Here is a 16,693-nt window from a genome sequence, read left to right as displayed (position 1 = left end):
TAGCCAATCTTAATAACATTATAGATGCTTCAAAATGTCTTCTGTGAAAAATGCTTTTCACCACCCCCCCACCCCAGGTAAATCAACTGGCTGTCTACAAGAATTCTAAGAGAAGCATTTCTAAAGTAGCCAGTACCCTCTACAGCAGAGACATAAACCTTTGTCATTGAGAAGATAACCTAGGCAGAGTCACTTAAACTATTGCTTTAATTGCTGATCAACCCAGAAAAGGGCAAGTACGGTTTGAGAAACGAGGGAGTCCGGGCAAGGCAACTGTGTTTTCTACATTTAGCGCAAATGGAGAATAACGATGATAAATAACTGGGTGAGGCTGTTGATTTGCTTACAAAGGAAAGCTGGCTTCTCTTCTCTACATGTTGCTTCCTCTTTGGTGTAGCTGCCTTTTCTGTTTTTTTCTCGTTTTGATTGCCTCATTGCTCTGAGCAAGGACCTTCAGCCTGAGGAGGAGAGGAATAGATAACAGCAACAAACATTTCTGCAAAGGTATGAAGAGTTTCTAAATGGCCAAACAACTAACGAGAGCTTGTGGGGTGGGGAGGCAGAGATGTTGCACAGTGACTTATATCATAAAATAGAAACTATGCACCACTGCAGCTGTGAAAAGATCGTGTTAAAGAAACAGGATGACTGTGGTTTACTGTGAGCATCGATTTTCCTGTTGAGCCTTTTTACAGGAAGTTGAAGAACAAAGCCAAATTCATCTTAACTAGTTCTAATGGTTTTCACATCTTAAAGATATCTAAGTTTGCATCATGGTCAGTGTAAAGAAGAGAATCAAGAATAATTTTGATCCAGAATCCCAAATCTATGGACTTTTTAAAATTCAGGATTTTAGCAGCAATGTGAGTTTGGTAAATTATTTCATTTGTTTCAGTTTACCTTGTGGGTGGATTCAATGCCTTTGTAATGAATGCCTTTGAAATTATTTTTTAAGTTTGTAATAATTCAATATGAATTTGAGCCTTGAAACACTGTTGAGTTACATGTAGTATAAATTTCCTTCTATTACTATCTTTTGGTCAAACTATTTTGTGTGTGTGTGTGAGAGAGAGAGAGAGAGAGAGAGAGAACGAGCGCATAAGAGACAGGGAACCAAGGGAGGGTATATACATATATTTATAAGCTAGAATGTGTCAGAATAACAAGAGCTGTCTCTGGGTGTCATTTACCCCCCCAACTTTTTCATCTAACATTTAATCATTATTGAATGCTTCCATCAGTATCAAATACCACTTTTGTGTTTTATTTTCCTTTTTGTGTTGACTACTGTTCTCCACAATGCTCCTTGTGGAAGCAGGAGAAAAAACAACAACAATAAAAATCTAGCCAAAGAAGCCAATAATACACAAGAAGTACATGTGTGAAAATAAATGAAGAAAATTATAAAGTGAAATATAAAGGAATATAAATAAAAATAAGATAACAGAAAATAATGAGGGAAAAGAGCAGTGGACCTCAGATCTGTCCCACTGTATTATTTCTGTGACCCCTCCCCACTCCTACCCCACAGAGCAAATAAGATGCTTTTCCATTGATTCAAGTATTTGGGGATGGGAGGTGTTTACTTTTCCTCCAATATTTTAGTTAGCATAATATCTAACAGTGACGTTGGGCATGATTTATAAAGCAAAATGCTTTATTTTTTCAAATAGTCCATAGTAGTGATTAAACAACTGGCAAAGCTGGTTCTTGTCTTCTCTGATAGAACCCATCCCCCAGGGTTCGAGACTCACCTTCTGAGGAGTGACAGCTCTTTCCATTGGGGGATGTTGGAAATCTCTCCTCTCAAGTCATTCTATAGTTTGGGCCTCACGAAGTGAGTTCTAGAATTAATTTTAAGTTGGTTATAAAAACTAATAATTTATTTATTTAAATAGTCAATTGTCTCAATTCTAAGATCAATCATTGTACATTCAGGAATAATTCTACTTTCTTAGCATATTGAAGAAGAAACCCTGAGTTTCCTGGTCAATATCTGGACTGAAATGTGGGCTATGGTTGAGCCTCTAGATGGCCACGCAATTGGGTAGACTAAGTCCCCTCTGGAACAGGGAGTAGGCTAGTGACACTGTTTCTCACAAGGTATTCCTATAACCCTACATGAAATGCCTAGTGAATGGGTCCAGGCTTCAATATGCCCACATTGGTCTGGGCATGTGATGTGGTCTAATGTGAGTTTTAAACCATGATGTTGTGTTATAGTAAAACCAAAGATGTCAACCAGTTCATTCACAGATCTAAGACATTCTAGAATTGCTTGATATTGATGTGTACTCTGCATGTGTGCACATCCATACCAACCAATAGTTTTTAAGTCACTTATGCAAAATAATCTGCTCTGTTCTCTTAACTTATAACTTCTTTATAAAATAGCAGATCCTGGGCTGAGGTTGTGGCTCAGAGGTAGAACACTTGCCTAGCACCTGTGAAGCACTGGGTTCGATCCTCAGCACCACATATAAACAAATAAAATAAAGGACTTGGAAAATAACTTTTAAAAAATGGCAGATCCTTTGCCTCCCCTCAGTTGTGCTTCATCTAAAATTCGATGATTCCTGGATGATTCATTTAGTTACTAGATAAAGCTTTGACAAACACTCATATACTAAGGTTCAGGCTGATTTTTTTTTAATTCTCTAACATCTTGACAGTCCAGATATATTGTGAGTAAGAAATCAATTGATGGATATTGTATTTAAAGCCATTGTCCTATTTCCACAATGGATAATAAACAATGCAAAACAGTGTTAAAACAATGTTAACAAAACAATGTTAAAATAGTGTATATTAATTTCCTATGGCTTCCTTAACAATATCCCATAGACTATGTGGCTCAAGTAACAGAAATTTGTTTTTTCATAATTCTGGAGGCTAGAAGTCCGAGATCAAGGTCTGAGTTAGGGTTGGTTTCTGCTGAAGATTCTCTTTGGCTTGCAGAGGGCTCCTTCTTACTTTATCTGTTCATAGTCTTTCTCTGCCTGTGTATGTCCCTGGTGTCTCTTTCTGTTTTTATAAGGACATCAGTAGCACTAAATTCAACTCTACCCTAATAGTCCTGCTTTTAATTTGATCACCTCTTTAAAGCCCTATCTCCAAACACAGTCACATTTTGAAGTACTAAAGGTTAGGACTTCATCAGATGAATTTGCAGGGGACATAACTCAGTTCCTAATGCTGTGTGTAAAAACAAACCTTTTCCACCCCTGGAGTCTTCTTAGTTAGCACATATAAAACCCAGTACAACAGGTGAACATTTGAGAAAGTGTGGCTCATCTCCCTATGATGAAAGTTATTTAAGCATCGAAATGATTTTTTTAATGAAATTAAATCTAAAAGTATATTTTTAAAAGTTCAGTGCCTGGGATGGGTTGGGTAGGAGGACAAGGCTCCACACATGGTGAGGTCTGTGATTGGCCGACTGTGGGGACTCTAACAGGGTGGGCAGCAGGACAGGACAGCTGATTCTGATGCAGGAGAAGACAGGCTGCATGGTGGGATTCAATAGCCTAGGCCTTTCCCTGGTTCAGGGTCCGCTTTTGGCCCTCTGATAGCCGCTCCTTCCTGCCATGCTGCCTTCTCCTGAGGGAAGAACCCAGCGGAGCCCTGGAGGCCTGGTGGCCTGGCTGCCTTATTCCTACCTGGTGCAGCTCTATTTACAGACATAGAAGGCAAAGCCAGCCCTCCCCACCACTCACCCCAGGTCTGTCCCTCCTCTGCTAGGTGCTCAGCAGCCTGCATACCAGCAGGATCTGTCCTCACCATCAGGGAGGACAGATCCTTGACCCGTCCACTGATGCCTTTCTCTCCAAAACTCTGCTGAAACCTGACACACAACAGTTCATTTTGTTTTCGTAGTAACTCTCCACTTAACAGAAGGGAAAGGAAGGCTCAGAGAAGTTCAGTTCTAGACCCAGGCTAATAGGCCAGAGAGTAAGGATTCAGAACCACATTCACTTGACTCAGGTCTCATGTCCTCACTTTTTCATTCCTGAGACCATACTGGTATCTGGTAAAATCCAAAGGTCTCCTTCTATGACTGTTTATAAGCTCATAAAATACAGAGGATTACAAAGGAAATTAGTTGCAGTGAAATACACCCTTCTTTACTAATGGTTTAAGCAACAAGATATAAACATTGCCAGAATTTCAAAAGAGATCTGCAACACTTGTACTATGACGTGGAAGTACTCTGTGAAAAAACATTGGTGAAGGAGTCTAGGGGCACTGTGATTGGTGGTCTGCATTTGTAATGGAAGGAAATGTTAAATAATTTGTACTTTTCTTTATTTGCATTCAGGAGACCCTGATTCTACCCCTGGACTCTGTGGGTGTGAGAATGCAGGCAGGAATGCAGAGTCAGTTAGGGTCTTTCTCTGGTATCAAGACCCTTTAGAAAGGCCTATCTCTGATTCTGATGTGAGCTGTTAACTCTGTGGAATCAGAGAATCCCCCTGTGCCTCCCAGACATTGGGGTTTTACTTCACTGGAGAAGTCAGAGCTGTAAGGAAAGCAAATCCCAGTACTTAGTGCTAGCAAGCCCCGTGACATAGTGCTGATTCTTTGCCCATCACCTCACAGTGCAGGTGGGATGAGGTTAAGAGCCATTCTGGTGGCAAGCACTTGGCCTGTGTATGTGATCTTTGATTCTCACTCCACTCATATTTAGTGAGAACCTTACTTTGTGTCAGCTATTGGGGAGACCTGGTATAGTCCACAGTCTGGTGGGAAGACAGTCAAGTGGGTCTGGCAGCAGGCCCAGCATGGTGAGATGTAAGATTGGTCTTCTTTGATCTGTGTGGTGAATGACAGTATTGGAGACTCTCCTTACAGCCTAGCCCAGAGTAGTTCAGACTCTGCCCAGCAGCTACTCAGCTAGGAAGGAGCAAGGAGGGCGTGGCAGACTTAGCATTAAAGTGAGTGTGAGAATAATTCATCTGGAAAGCAGTGAGAGATGCAGATGGAAAAAAATGGCAACAAAGGTCCTCAGGCACAGAAGAGTGAAGAGAGAGCTTAGTTTTGCATTGGCCTTAGAAGGTGAGAGCAGGCACTCATAGATCCTCTTCCCTGTTGATCTAAGATAGCCAGGAAATGACAGCCCCACTTCATGCAAGACCCTAAAGCCTTTGATAGTTTCTTATACTTGGTTTTGACTGTATGTTTCTGCAAGCTGGCCATGGTCTTGACCCTGACCCCAGTCCCAGCCAAGTCCATTGTGGATTCTCTCATACTAGCCTTCTGGTTAGCTCAGTTCCCCTACCCGCCACCCCTACAAATGTGGTCCAAAAGTTTATTTATAAACCAGTTTGTGCACAGCCAGTACTAAAACTGTAACAGCAGAGATTTTAGAATAATGAAGGAGGCCTTTGAAGGCATCCTGAAAGAGTCCCCATTTGCAGTGGTCCCTGAACTGTGCAGTATAAAAATTCAATTTGATTTCTGTAACCAGAAACTGACTCATGAGAACCAAGCTCACAGGGGGTTCCTGTTAGTTGGCCAGAATCCATCATTCCTAAATTAGGATAGGAGACAGATTTCATGTTGGTTAACATGAAATCAGACAAAATAGGAGTCTTGAGTAACATCATATGGATCAAACTCATGGATGAACTGTGCCATGAAACCCATCTCTCCGGCCCACCAAGCAGACCAGGCTACCCCCTGCCTTGATAAGCTGCCTTCTCCAACTGTTAATACTGTTGCTTTGGCTTCATCATCCTTCATAGTCAGGCCTGAGTTCAGCTTCAGACCCCGTCCTTCATCCTGGTCCTGGAGGACATCCAGCCCCAGGGCCTCTGAAGGTCTTCCACAGCAGGAGAGCCCCCTTCATAAGGGCACCCAACCCTGCTTACAGTGCCTAATTGGCCCCATGGGGGATGGATTGGTGTCATGCAGGAAAAACCAATTTAAGGAACACATTTGAAAAGAATCCTTGTCTGAGACAGTATCTTACTTAAAAACACCTTTCCAGCTAGTTAACAGGTGAGCTGCAGCACTAGCTAGCCGCCCTAAAAATGCCTGAACTGGTGGGAACAAAGCAAGGTAGGGTGGCCCAGGGGAGGGGCAGGCACCAAAGGGGCCCATTTGAATGAATTGCCGTGGAGCCCGCTAGTGAACGGTCATTTCTCTGAGTCTTGCGTCCTCTGCTATGAATGAGCAGAGTCTCACTAGCTTGCCCTGGTGCTGTAGGCATTAGTGACAGCGTAGATAAAGCGCCTGGATCCACCAGTGCTCAGGAAGCGATAGCTGCTCCTGCTGCTGTGGAATGTTTTTAAAATTCCATTTTTTTAGACAGCCCACTTGGAAAAAAACTGTTCCCACTGGTTTTTATTCTTGTTTTCCAGTGGCTGTGACAAGTCCAACAATATCCTTTTAGTTTCTCCCTTCTGTTTGTATTCAAAGAAAACTAGCCATCCAGCATTCTTTCAGTAGAAAGTTTTTATTTCAAGGTGTAACTTTTTCCACATTAGCATTTAGTGATGGAGCTACATTAATATTTTAAGTTCTAAGAAATGGTTCTTTGTAATCAGAAGACTATTGAGAATAAAAGGAAAATAATTCTGCTGTTTGAAACTTGGGACATATGTGGCATGGAAATTGTTACTGGGACGGAGGTCAGTGTCCCAGGCTGCCCACTGGTTTAAGACTCAAAACTCTACAACAAGGCTTCTCAAATGTCAGTGCCAGTTCAAGGGGGGCTGAGAGGAGAGGAACAAGAGAGGAAGTTGTGTGGGAGCGAGTGATGAAGGGGAGCCACTTCTGCTGCGTTTCTTTTCCATCCAAGTTGTCCAGGATACATTTTTTTTTTTCACTTTGAAAACAAAAATTTTTATTGCTTTAAATAGCACAAAGAGGTGAGGGAGTTAGTTTGTTGCCGAACGTGTTTTAGTACAGGCAGCCAAATAAAAACAATGGTATATCACGTTTACACTTTGCCATTTCTAGTACTTTCATGAAAAGCTTCCTGCTGACTCAGCTACAGGCCCCAAGGCCCCTTCATTCTACTAGGGTCTGCAGCAAAGGGGCTGGAATTGAGTAGGTTTGAGCACTGGATTTGACTTCCAGTCTCTTTAAGCACCTCAGTTTAGAAGCACCCCTATTCCAGAGCAGTTCTCAAAACAAAGTAATCCTGTTCCTTTTAAAAATTTGCCCTGCATGAAGGTTATCATTTTGATGGGAAAGCAGGGAGGAATATTAGAACAGACTATTGCTAAAAAGTCTAACGTATGTCTGTGTTTTGTCTTTACAGATTTATCAAGACTATTGAAAGCGTAACCATCCAAGATGCCTGTCCCTCCCCCGCCAGCACCCCCCCCACCACCAACATTTGCTTTGGTGAGTGTCTCCTGTCTGCTTACTTTCTATGCATAAAACAAGCCAAACAAAGTACAAACCTGGCATACAATCATGTGTTTAAGGGCATTTACATTTTTTCGTAGTTGTGATATAGCAGGCTTTGCCAGGGCCCTGAGTAAGCCAAACCCTGAGACCACCCGAATCCAAACAGCACGAAGGGTTCTTCTGGTGAAGGTCTCCTTTGAGGCATGGTATGTGAAGTATTAGGTTTCCCCTGCTCTGTCCTTCAAAGGAAGCAAGACCACCCATGACAGGGATTTGCAGGAGCAGTTTGGAGGCCAGCAAGCACTGTTTCCATTCAAATGAATTCAACATCTAGGCTTTCATTGTTGGAGAGAACCATCCAGAAACACAAGTCTCTGTCTGCAGTGCATGCAGTGTCTTCAAGTTCCCTTTCTTTATTTCTGCCTTCTCCCCTCATTCTTCTCACTCTGTTTTTGACAAATATTATGTCTACCAGCATCACCCCCGCCTCTCCCCCACACATGCCATCCCCTTTTAAACCTATGCTTGAATTCCAGTTGTTGACTTCCCAAAAGAGTTTCTTTACTGCATTTATCCTGATCCCTTGATATGCCTGGTAAAGGAAATCAGAGCATCATCTCTAGGATGCCACGCTCCATTACAGAGGCCTCCCCAGCACTGAAGCCTTCACTGTAAAGGAACCTCACAGTGACGGCCCCTTCATTATTCCTGTGGGGAAACTGAGGCACGGGGAGAGGAAAGTCTCTTCCTCCAGGTTGCTTTGACACACATTTAGATAATTCATCTGAAGTGAGAACTTAGCTGGGAAGAACTGACCTTTAACCACCTCCCTGCTCCTGAACACATGGCCCTCCACCTTATCAGTGACCCAAGGAGATAAGCATAGATATTGAGAGTTGGGAATCATTTAGAGAATTTTGATGGTGGTCATGTGTCTGTTTCTAACATTGAATTTGTGTCTTCTTCTAAAACCAATTCATTTTTATAATAATCCATTGTTATTTTACAAAATGTCAGACTGTCATGGGTTAGAACAAAATTCTAGAAACTGATTCCTTGAATGAGTAAGTTTGAGAAGCTCTGATCTGGCTAACATGGCAGGACTGGTATATGTGTGTATATATATATATATATATATATATATATATGTATATATATATATACATATATATATATATATATATATTTCTCCCAAATATGAATTTTTAAAAACCTTAATGCTTATGTATTTATTTTAACATGTGTCCTAAAAATTATAACTAGCATATCAAACCAAGGGTTTGATAGTGAGTTAACTTAAAAGAAAATGTTCATTGACAAATAGTATAGGAAATAATATAGTAAGTTGACTTAATGAAAAATATTAAATTAAGACAGGTGGCATGAGAAGATGTGAAAATCATGAACACTGTAACAGAAGGATTAAAGTTTACAAAACCCTTGTTTATCCTACTAATTCATTTTTATCCATTATTATCTAATTCAAAGCAAGATCTTAGAGAAATAGGATATAGAGAGGAGAAAAGGGAAAGGTAGGTTGGGACCCTGTCCTGTGGAACAGTACAGTCAAGGCCCTGTGTGCCACATGAGAGAAGAAAGCATCCAAGGGTCAAGTATGAAAATAAACTTTGAAGTAGAACAGAAGGCCGCTAACGGTGTTTGACCCAAAATCTCTTAAAACACCCAGTGTGGACATGTCCATTAAGGTCTCTGGGCCTTAGTTTATTTTTATTCTTAAAATGAAGACAGTAGGTAATTTTTAAAGCTGGAAGGACAGCTGAGAAGCTTTTCACAGGCTGCTCCGGGGGAGTGTTGAGGGCAGATGGGGAAGGGCTATTATAGAGGCCATATTTACCCTTCTGTCAGATTTTAAGGAGGATCCTAGAGTCAGACTGCCAGGGTTTAGATCCTAGCTCCTCCTCTTAAAAACTGCTCTGTCCATCAGGCCCCAAGCCCCCCTCATTCTACTGGGGTCTGCAGCGATGGGGCTGGAGTTGGGTAAGTTTGAGCACTGGATTTGACTTCAGTCTCTTTAAGCACCTCAGTTCAGAAGCACCCCCTGCTAAGGTCCTTCCAGAGCAGTTCTCAAAACAAAGTAATCCTGTTCCTTTTAAAAATTTGACCTGCATGAAGGTTAACTTTGGTGGGAAAGCAGGGAGGAATATTAGAACAGAGTATTGCTAAAAAGTCTAACATTTGCTTTGGTGAGTGTCTCCTGTCTGCTTACTTTCTATGCATAAAACAAGCCAAACAAAGTACAAACCTGGCATACAAGCATGTGTTTAAGGGCATTTACATTTTGTCGTAGTTGTGATACAGCAGGCTTTGCCGGTGCCCTGAGTAAGCCAATGGGGCAAATGATTTAACCTCCCTATATCTCAGTTTTTTTTTCTTTAAAATAAAAATAATAACCCAGAGGTAGGGTAAGGACTAAATGAAATAATACACACAAAGTGCTAGAAAAACAGTGCCTGCCCCAGAGTACAAACTACATAAATGTTAACTATTATTATTATAAGGAAGTAATATGTTATAATTTAATTATTTTAAGATGCTTCCAACTGAACATAGACTAATCCTATGTAGCCACCTTCAGGGTTCTTCTGAACGCTTCCTCTGCCTCTAACTCTGATAGTGAAAGTCTGGGTATGGATCAAGCCACACACCAGATTTACCTCTTCTAGTCCTGACTTGCTTATCTGAAGTCACATCCCTTTCATACCCTCAGGTCTGCTGGAAGGACCTTGGGCTTTGTAGCAGTTACCCTCACCCTGGGACCAAGCAAGACCCAGCCAGTTCCAAGTGTGACAGACACAGGCAGATGCCTACTTCCAAGTTCATATGCCGGGTTCTTGGTGTCCCCACTCCTAAAATAGCCCTGAACGAACAAGATCCCAAATTCATAGCAAGGAGCTTTCCCAGGAACTTGGAAATACAGAGAAAAAATCCCCAAACATTTTAAAGCAGCACTTTTATTCACTCTGCAATTTCAGTGAACTAAACATTTTAAAGAGATTAAACATCAGACCCACCTTAGGCCTAGGGTAATGAAAATGTTTCTGTATCTTGATTGTGGTGGTGGTTCCACAATTGTATACCTCTGTCACAGTTCATAGTACTGTAAACTAAAAGGATGATTTCACTATACATAAATTATACCTCAATATATAGGACTTAAATTTTTAAAAAAGCCTCTCTGTCAATGTGTTCAAAGGAAATTGTTTTCTAAAACTGTCTCATCAACTTTTGTTGATGAGAGACCATTTTTCCCTTGCACCAGGTTACTTCTGAAAGATGGGAGGGATCATGTTCTTCAGGACCCACCCTGAAGAATGAAGCCTAGTCACATCCTGCAGAATCCTCTCAGACTTAGAATTCCCTTCTGTGCATAGCCGTCTCACCCTAATTTGGCTCTGTTGGTTAAGGCCAGACTGTGGCCTGAATCTTTAGAGATTTTCATCAGGGAATGACTCTTCCTGCCTTGAAAATGAAAGCGATTTATTACTACATCTGCTCCCAAACATCTGGGTCTTAAAAAGAATGACATGGAGTCTAAAACCTGTGGAGAATTTACAGGCTATCACCAAGAACCTTAATAACTAGATTCCAATATCCTGCCTATCCAGCTGAGTATTACAGCGCCTGATTTTAATCCAAGAACCACATACAAGTTCTTGTGGTTTTCTTTTCAGGCCAATACAGAGAAGCCTACCTTGAATAAGTCTGAGCAGGCTGGAAGAAATGCTCTTCTCTCTGACATCAATAAAGGGAAGAAACTAAAGAAGACGGTCACCAATGACAGAAGTGCACCAATATTGGACAGTAAGTGAAAAATCTATTTTCCAAAGAGATAAATGGTTGGTAGCCTAACAATCAACCCTACACCTCCCACCAATTTTTTTTTTTTTTTTTTTTGGTTAACAACAGCTGCAAAGCTAGCAAAATAAGTGACTGTGTCCCTCATTGTAGGCCACAGCTTTGGCTTGCATTCCCCTCTAATGCTGCAGGAAGCCAGTATAATAATTCTTTGTCCAAGGCATACACAGCAGCAATTCTCTGAATTATTCACACTTTTTGGAGGTTAACTCATTGCTCCTGGCACCACAGATCTGAAGGCAGCATGAAATATGGAAAGTGCCCTAGCCTTGGAGTCAAAGCAGTGGGTCCAGGTCCTGGCACATTCATCATGTCCCATCTCCAAGCCCATGGTCTTCATTTGTGAAGATGGCACCTGTCCTACTGCCTCCCAAGTTTGTTGTGAGCTTAAGATGAGATAACCTTTTTTTTTTAATATTTATTTTTTTTAGTTCTCGGCGGACACAACATCTTTGTTTGTATGTGGTGCTGAGGATCGAACCCGGGCCACACGCACGCCAGACGAGCGCGCTACCGCTTGAGCCACATCCCCAGCCCCAAGATGAGATAACCTTTATAAAAAAGCTTTATTATCTGGAAGGTGTAATTCTAGTGTAAGATTATTACTAGGAGCGAGGAAAGGAGATCACGACTTTGCTTATGTGTCCATCTGAATCTGAGATACTTTCTGCACCAAGGCAGGGTACATATAAACAGGCAAGTTGCCACAACACAAGACTGCTCATTAACACAACTGAATGAAAAATCATCCACCACTAATAATTAATTATTATTCCAACACTAAGAATCTACTAATAATTAATAATCATGTCCTGACACTGTCCTTTCATGTCCCTAGACCTTTCCACTACTCATGAGATGTCCCCAAGGTTCATCCTAGACCACAGATCCCATTAGACCCTAGTAGGAAATAGGCCTGCCCTCCAAAAAAAAAAATCATCAAATGGAGCTTTGTAGACAAGCGAATAATGATGCAGGGTTTTAGGGAAGTAGAAGATTAGAAGTTTGGGGGGAATTGCTGGGAAAAGTGCCTAGTAGGTAGAGAAGGAAGAAGGGTCAATCAGAATAAAGTAAGTGTGGGAGAAAAATAGAGAAGATGATCAAGGTAAGTCTTCTGAATGCTTCTCAAGCAAGGTAATGAAAATGAGAATGTTCCATTCATCAAAAAAGGAACTAGGGGGTTTTTGATTCTTGACACAGTCTGACCTATAGGTCAAAATGCCCATCAGAGTCACAAAATTCCCAGCACAATCAATTATATCAGGGAGCCTTGTTCTAGCAACCATCTGAGTTGTGGTCCCTGGTATGGAGCCAGAGAAGCTACTGAACGCTAGGACAGAAGCCAGCAGCTCTCTCATTATGAGAGGGGCTTAGGGCCCCTGAGAGATGGGCGTGAATTCCCCACCAATGTTGAAGGAACCTAAACAGCATAGACCTAATCCTGAATCCACAAGTGGAAATTCATTGCATCCTTCAAGGTCCTCTCTCCTATTACATGTGAACTGTTAGTTCCTCTATCCTCCAACTTCTTTGTGATGTTCCAGAGTGTAGTTCACTTGGTGGAAATGAGTAACCCAGTGAGTACCTTTGTCACCCCTGTACCTACACTGCAGTCACAAGCTCTTTATAAGTAACAAAGTTCATCTATGGTTTTGTATTTGTTTGCATGTGCAACCTCCTTGGGCTCTATATCAAAATATGGACCACAATTATGCATGATAGCTGTTGAATTCATCCCTGTCTTACAGTTTTCACAAAATGACCAGGAGTCAGTTAGCTATGCTCAATTTTAGCCTTTGTATTAGTCCTTTTTTCTTTTTCTTTCTTTTTTTTTTTTTTTCTGGATACAGGGTCTTGCTAAGTTGCCCAGGTAAGCCTCCAGCTCCTGCAAGTACCTGGGCTTATAGGCATGCACCACCATGCCTTGCTCCATTTTCTATTAGTGAAATACCTGGCACTGGGTGCTTTAATAAAAGAAAAGACTCTTAATTAGCTCACTGTTTTGGAAGTCCAAGGGCATTGCGCTGGCATCAGCTTGGCTCTGGTGAGGCCCTCGTGGCAGATGGTATCACAGTGGTGGGAGCACAGGCAAGAGGGAAAGAACATATGACAAGACAGGAAGCCAGAGAGAGGGGAGGGCCAGGCTTTCTCAAGAACTAACCAGAGTCCAGTGAGAACTGTATTCATTCCTTCTGAGGCCAGTGCCCCAGTGGCCTAATTACTTCCTACTAGGCCCCATCTCCTAAAGGTCCCACCACCACTCTCCTCACCACACTGAGGACCAAACTTTCAACACATGAACTGTTGGAGGTTACATATAAACCATATCCAAACCATAGCGCTTCTCTATTGAAAGATGGACAAATGCTCCAGATGGAGGATACCTGATTATATAGTGATCTCTTTGAATTTTCAGTACCACATAAATGTGTCCTAAGCAGCACTTCAAAATGTATTATTCATTAATAAATAATGTTTGAATGACAAGGGCAATGTTAATATTGGTAATAATCAAAACTGGTTAAATGTTTTTATGTGGAAGCAATTTTGCATACTCTCTAGAGATTGTTATTCTAACTTGACTTATCCTATTAGGTGAAGTAATCATCACTTCATTATTGGGTTATTTCTTCTGTCAGCAGAGCTACTACAAGCATCCCCAAAGCCTCACACCTGGAAAAGATACAGAGCTAACACCAACCTATGATAAATCTAACACAGAAAAAAAGAAATACCAATGAATAAAATGAGAGCCTCAAAAGCAGATAAAAGAATAGAAACAGATTTTCTAAAATTAAGGATAGTATAATGAAGGTACATTTTAAAACATTTAAAATATTTAAAGATCTTATATTAGTTTTCTAAGAAAGCATAAATCTACCAAACTTCACTTACAAAGCCTCACTGAGTGAGGAAAAAGATGAAAACATTTTATCCATTATTTTTTCTCCAAAAAGTTTTGGAGCCAGTTGGTTTTATTTTGGAAATTCTTTCAAATTAAAAAAAAAAAAAAAAAAAAAACAGCTAATTCAAATGCTGTATAAATCATTCCCAAATAGGGAGACATGGAAAGCTAGGTGGCTGATAGATGGAATGAAACCATTGTCATCCTAGTGGAGATCAAAATTTGGCAAAGGCAGCACTCAGAAAAAGAAGTTGTACATTAGTGATTTTCAGTCAGGGTGATTTTTGCCTCCCACGTATGGCAATGTCTAAAGACATTTTCCTAAATCTTCTTGGTTTTTTGTTTGTTTGTATGTTTGTGTTGGAGACATTTTTAGTTACCACACCTTCAGTGGATGTGGGGGACACCTTGTGTGTAGAGGCCAGAGATGTGTAGACATTTTATAAAGAATAGAATATCCATCCATATAAAAGAATCATTCTAAAATAAAATGTCAGTACGGTAGTTCCAAAATCAAGAAGCTTCACCACAGACCTCTTATTATCATGGGTGGGAGAACACGAAGCAAAAATCAAAACATCTAATTCAATAATGTGTTAAAAGAGTAATTCACCAAGACCAAGGTTTTCCCCATTTTTAATGCTTGATTGAACATCTATTTATCCATTATATCAAAAAATAAAAACCATATAATTACCATAGATCTTAAATTGATAAAATTCTATGCTGCAAGAAAATCTCATAAACCTACAATTGGAGGATACTTCCTAACTGTAAATATTTAGAAAGGAAAAAAATATATTTCAAACCAATAGTTAATATTTTAACTTTGAAACATTAGAGGCATTCTCATTAAAATCAGAACATGGTTGCCTTTAGCAACATTAATAATTTATATTCCTATAAAATTCAGACATCAAAGTAATTCCCTGTATAAAACCGAAATAAGATCTACAGCTTAGAAAAGAGGAGGCAAAACCATTGTCATTTACAGACTGTGTATCCGCTAGAAAATGTGAGTCACAAAGTTTTTGTAAATTTTAATTTGTGATACATAGCATAGTGACTTATGAGATAGCAAATGATATTTCCTGATGCCAATAGTAACCAATTCCAAAATATAATAGGAAAAATGTCCCTTCCACAATTTAAACAAACAAAAACATGTTCAGAAACATGTTCAGAAACCCTAATAAGAAGCATGTATAACCTGTATCATAAAAACTATAAAACTTTTCCCAAAAATCCAGAAGACATGAATAAATCAGAAAATTGACCACATTTTCTCATGTGAAGCCTAAAATCATGAGCATGTCAGTTCTTCCAGATTAATTTGAATGTCTATGAGTACATGACCAGTGTCACTTCACATCATGTTCAACCACAAAAATGGAATCCTAATTAGAATAAGTTATACTCCATGCACGTATGTCAAAAGACATTCTACTGTCACAAACATCTATAACGAACAAAATTTTAAAAGCCTACTGTTGCTGTTGGACTTCTTGATATTAAAAAAATTAAATCAGCCTAAAAAGCTATCAAATAAGTGGATGGGTAAATAAATTATAATACATTAATGTTCTAAAATGCAGTGCAATCCTGGGGCTGGGCATGTAGCTTAGTGGTAGAGCACTTGTCTCATATGCACAAGAGCCAGTCAATCCCCAGCACCACCAAAAAAAAAAAAAAAAAAATCTTGGGAGGGGGCTCTTTCTTTGAAGATTCTTTTATTTGCTAACTCTGTCCTAGTAGATATTAACCCATATGGCCAGGTGAGGAATTTGGAACAAATCATCATCTCTTACAGTTTCTTCCATCCCCGGGCCTAGGACTGCCCTTCAGTGGAAAGAAACTTCTCTGTCCTGATTGAGAGTAAGGAAAACCCTTAAAATCCTGCACTTGAATGAAGAAATCCCAGTGTCCACCAGAGGACCAGGTTCAGCCTGCTCCCTGCTTCATCGTTCTGTGGTCTCCATGGGCTACGGGTGGTAGTGTACTCGGATGGGTATTTTCATATAAGTGTTTTCTTCCTTTTGCAGAACCGAAAGGTGCTGGTGCTGGTGGAGGTGGTGGCTTTGGTGGAGGAGGGAGCAGCGGTGGCACAGGAGGTGGTGGACCTCCTGGATTGGGAGGACTATTCCAGGCTGGAATGCCGAAGCTGAGATCCACAGCCAACAGAGATAATGGTATCAAGAGTTTCCTTCTCTACATAACTAAAGTTTGGTAGTTTGGAGGCTGGTAGACCCACTAGGGCTCTGTTGTTTGAAATGTTACCACTGTATTCCTTTATTCCTTCTTCCTTCCCTCCCTCTGTCCCTTCCAATGCTCTTGCCCAGTATATTTGCCCAGTGTCCTTGGGGGTAGTGTATCCTTTTTTGCACTTTTCTGAAGAGTGAGCTAGTGGGAAGGAAAGAAGGAGCAAATGGAACTTGCCACCCCCAGAGCTCTGCCCTCTGGCCTTGCAAGTGCAGCTTTCTTCGTGAGGTCACCTGCCCCAGCTGTCTAGCAGAACAAATAGTTGTGAGCCATTTTTGAAACATACTATGGAGC

At 40.7% G+C, this 16,693-nt stretch overlaps 1 protein-coding gene and 1 long non-coding RNA gene across 6 annotated transcripts in view; one reads left to right on the top strand and one right to left on the bottom strand.

The window, feature by feature from the left end:
* Positions 1–16,693, bottom strand: part of LOC308631251 — a 930,091-nt gene that overhangs the window by 832,210 nt on the left and 81,188 nt on the right. The window lies entirely within an intron of this gene.
* The window catches only part of WIPF1 (WAS/WASL interacting protein family member 1), a 117,985-nt gene that overhangs the window by 84,864 nt on the left and 16,428 nt on the right, over positions 1–16,693 (top strand). For 3 of the 5 annotated variants that reach the window (XM_081262457.1, XM_081262458.1, XM_081262459.1), the window contains 3 exons: positions 7,268–7,353; positions 11,052–11,181; positions 16,183–16,329. In XM_081262457.1, the coding sequence (XP_081118583.1) occupies positions 7,303–7,353; positions 11,052–11,181; positions 16,183–16,329 (328 nt within the window). In that variant the 5' untranslated portion in view covers positions 7,268–7,302. Of the gene's footprint in view, positions 1–382; positions 505–844; positions 864–7,267; positions 7,354–11,051; positions 11,182–16,182; positions 16,330–16,693 lie in introns of those variants that run through there. The other 2 variants (XM_081262460.1, XM_081262461.1) reach the window with 2 other exon arrangements.

This window comes from Spermophilus citellus (genome assembly GCF_964194105.1).
Source record: "Spermophilus citellus genome assembly, chromosome: 11".
Classification (NCBI taxonomy): domain Eukaryota; kingdom Metazoa; phylum Chordata; class Mammalia; order Rodentia; family Sciuridae; genus Spermophilus; species Spermophilus citellus.
This window is presented reverse-complemented; position numbering and strand designations above follow the sequence as displayed.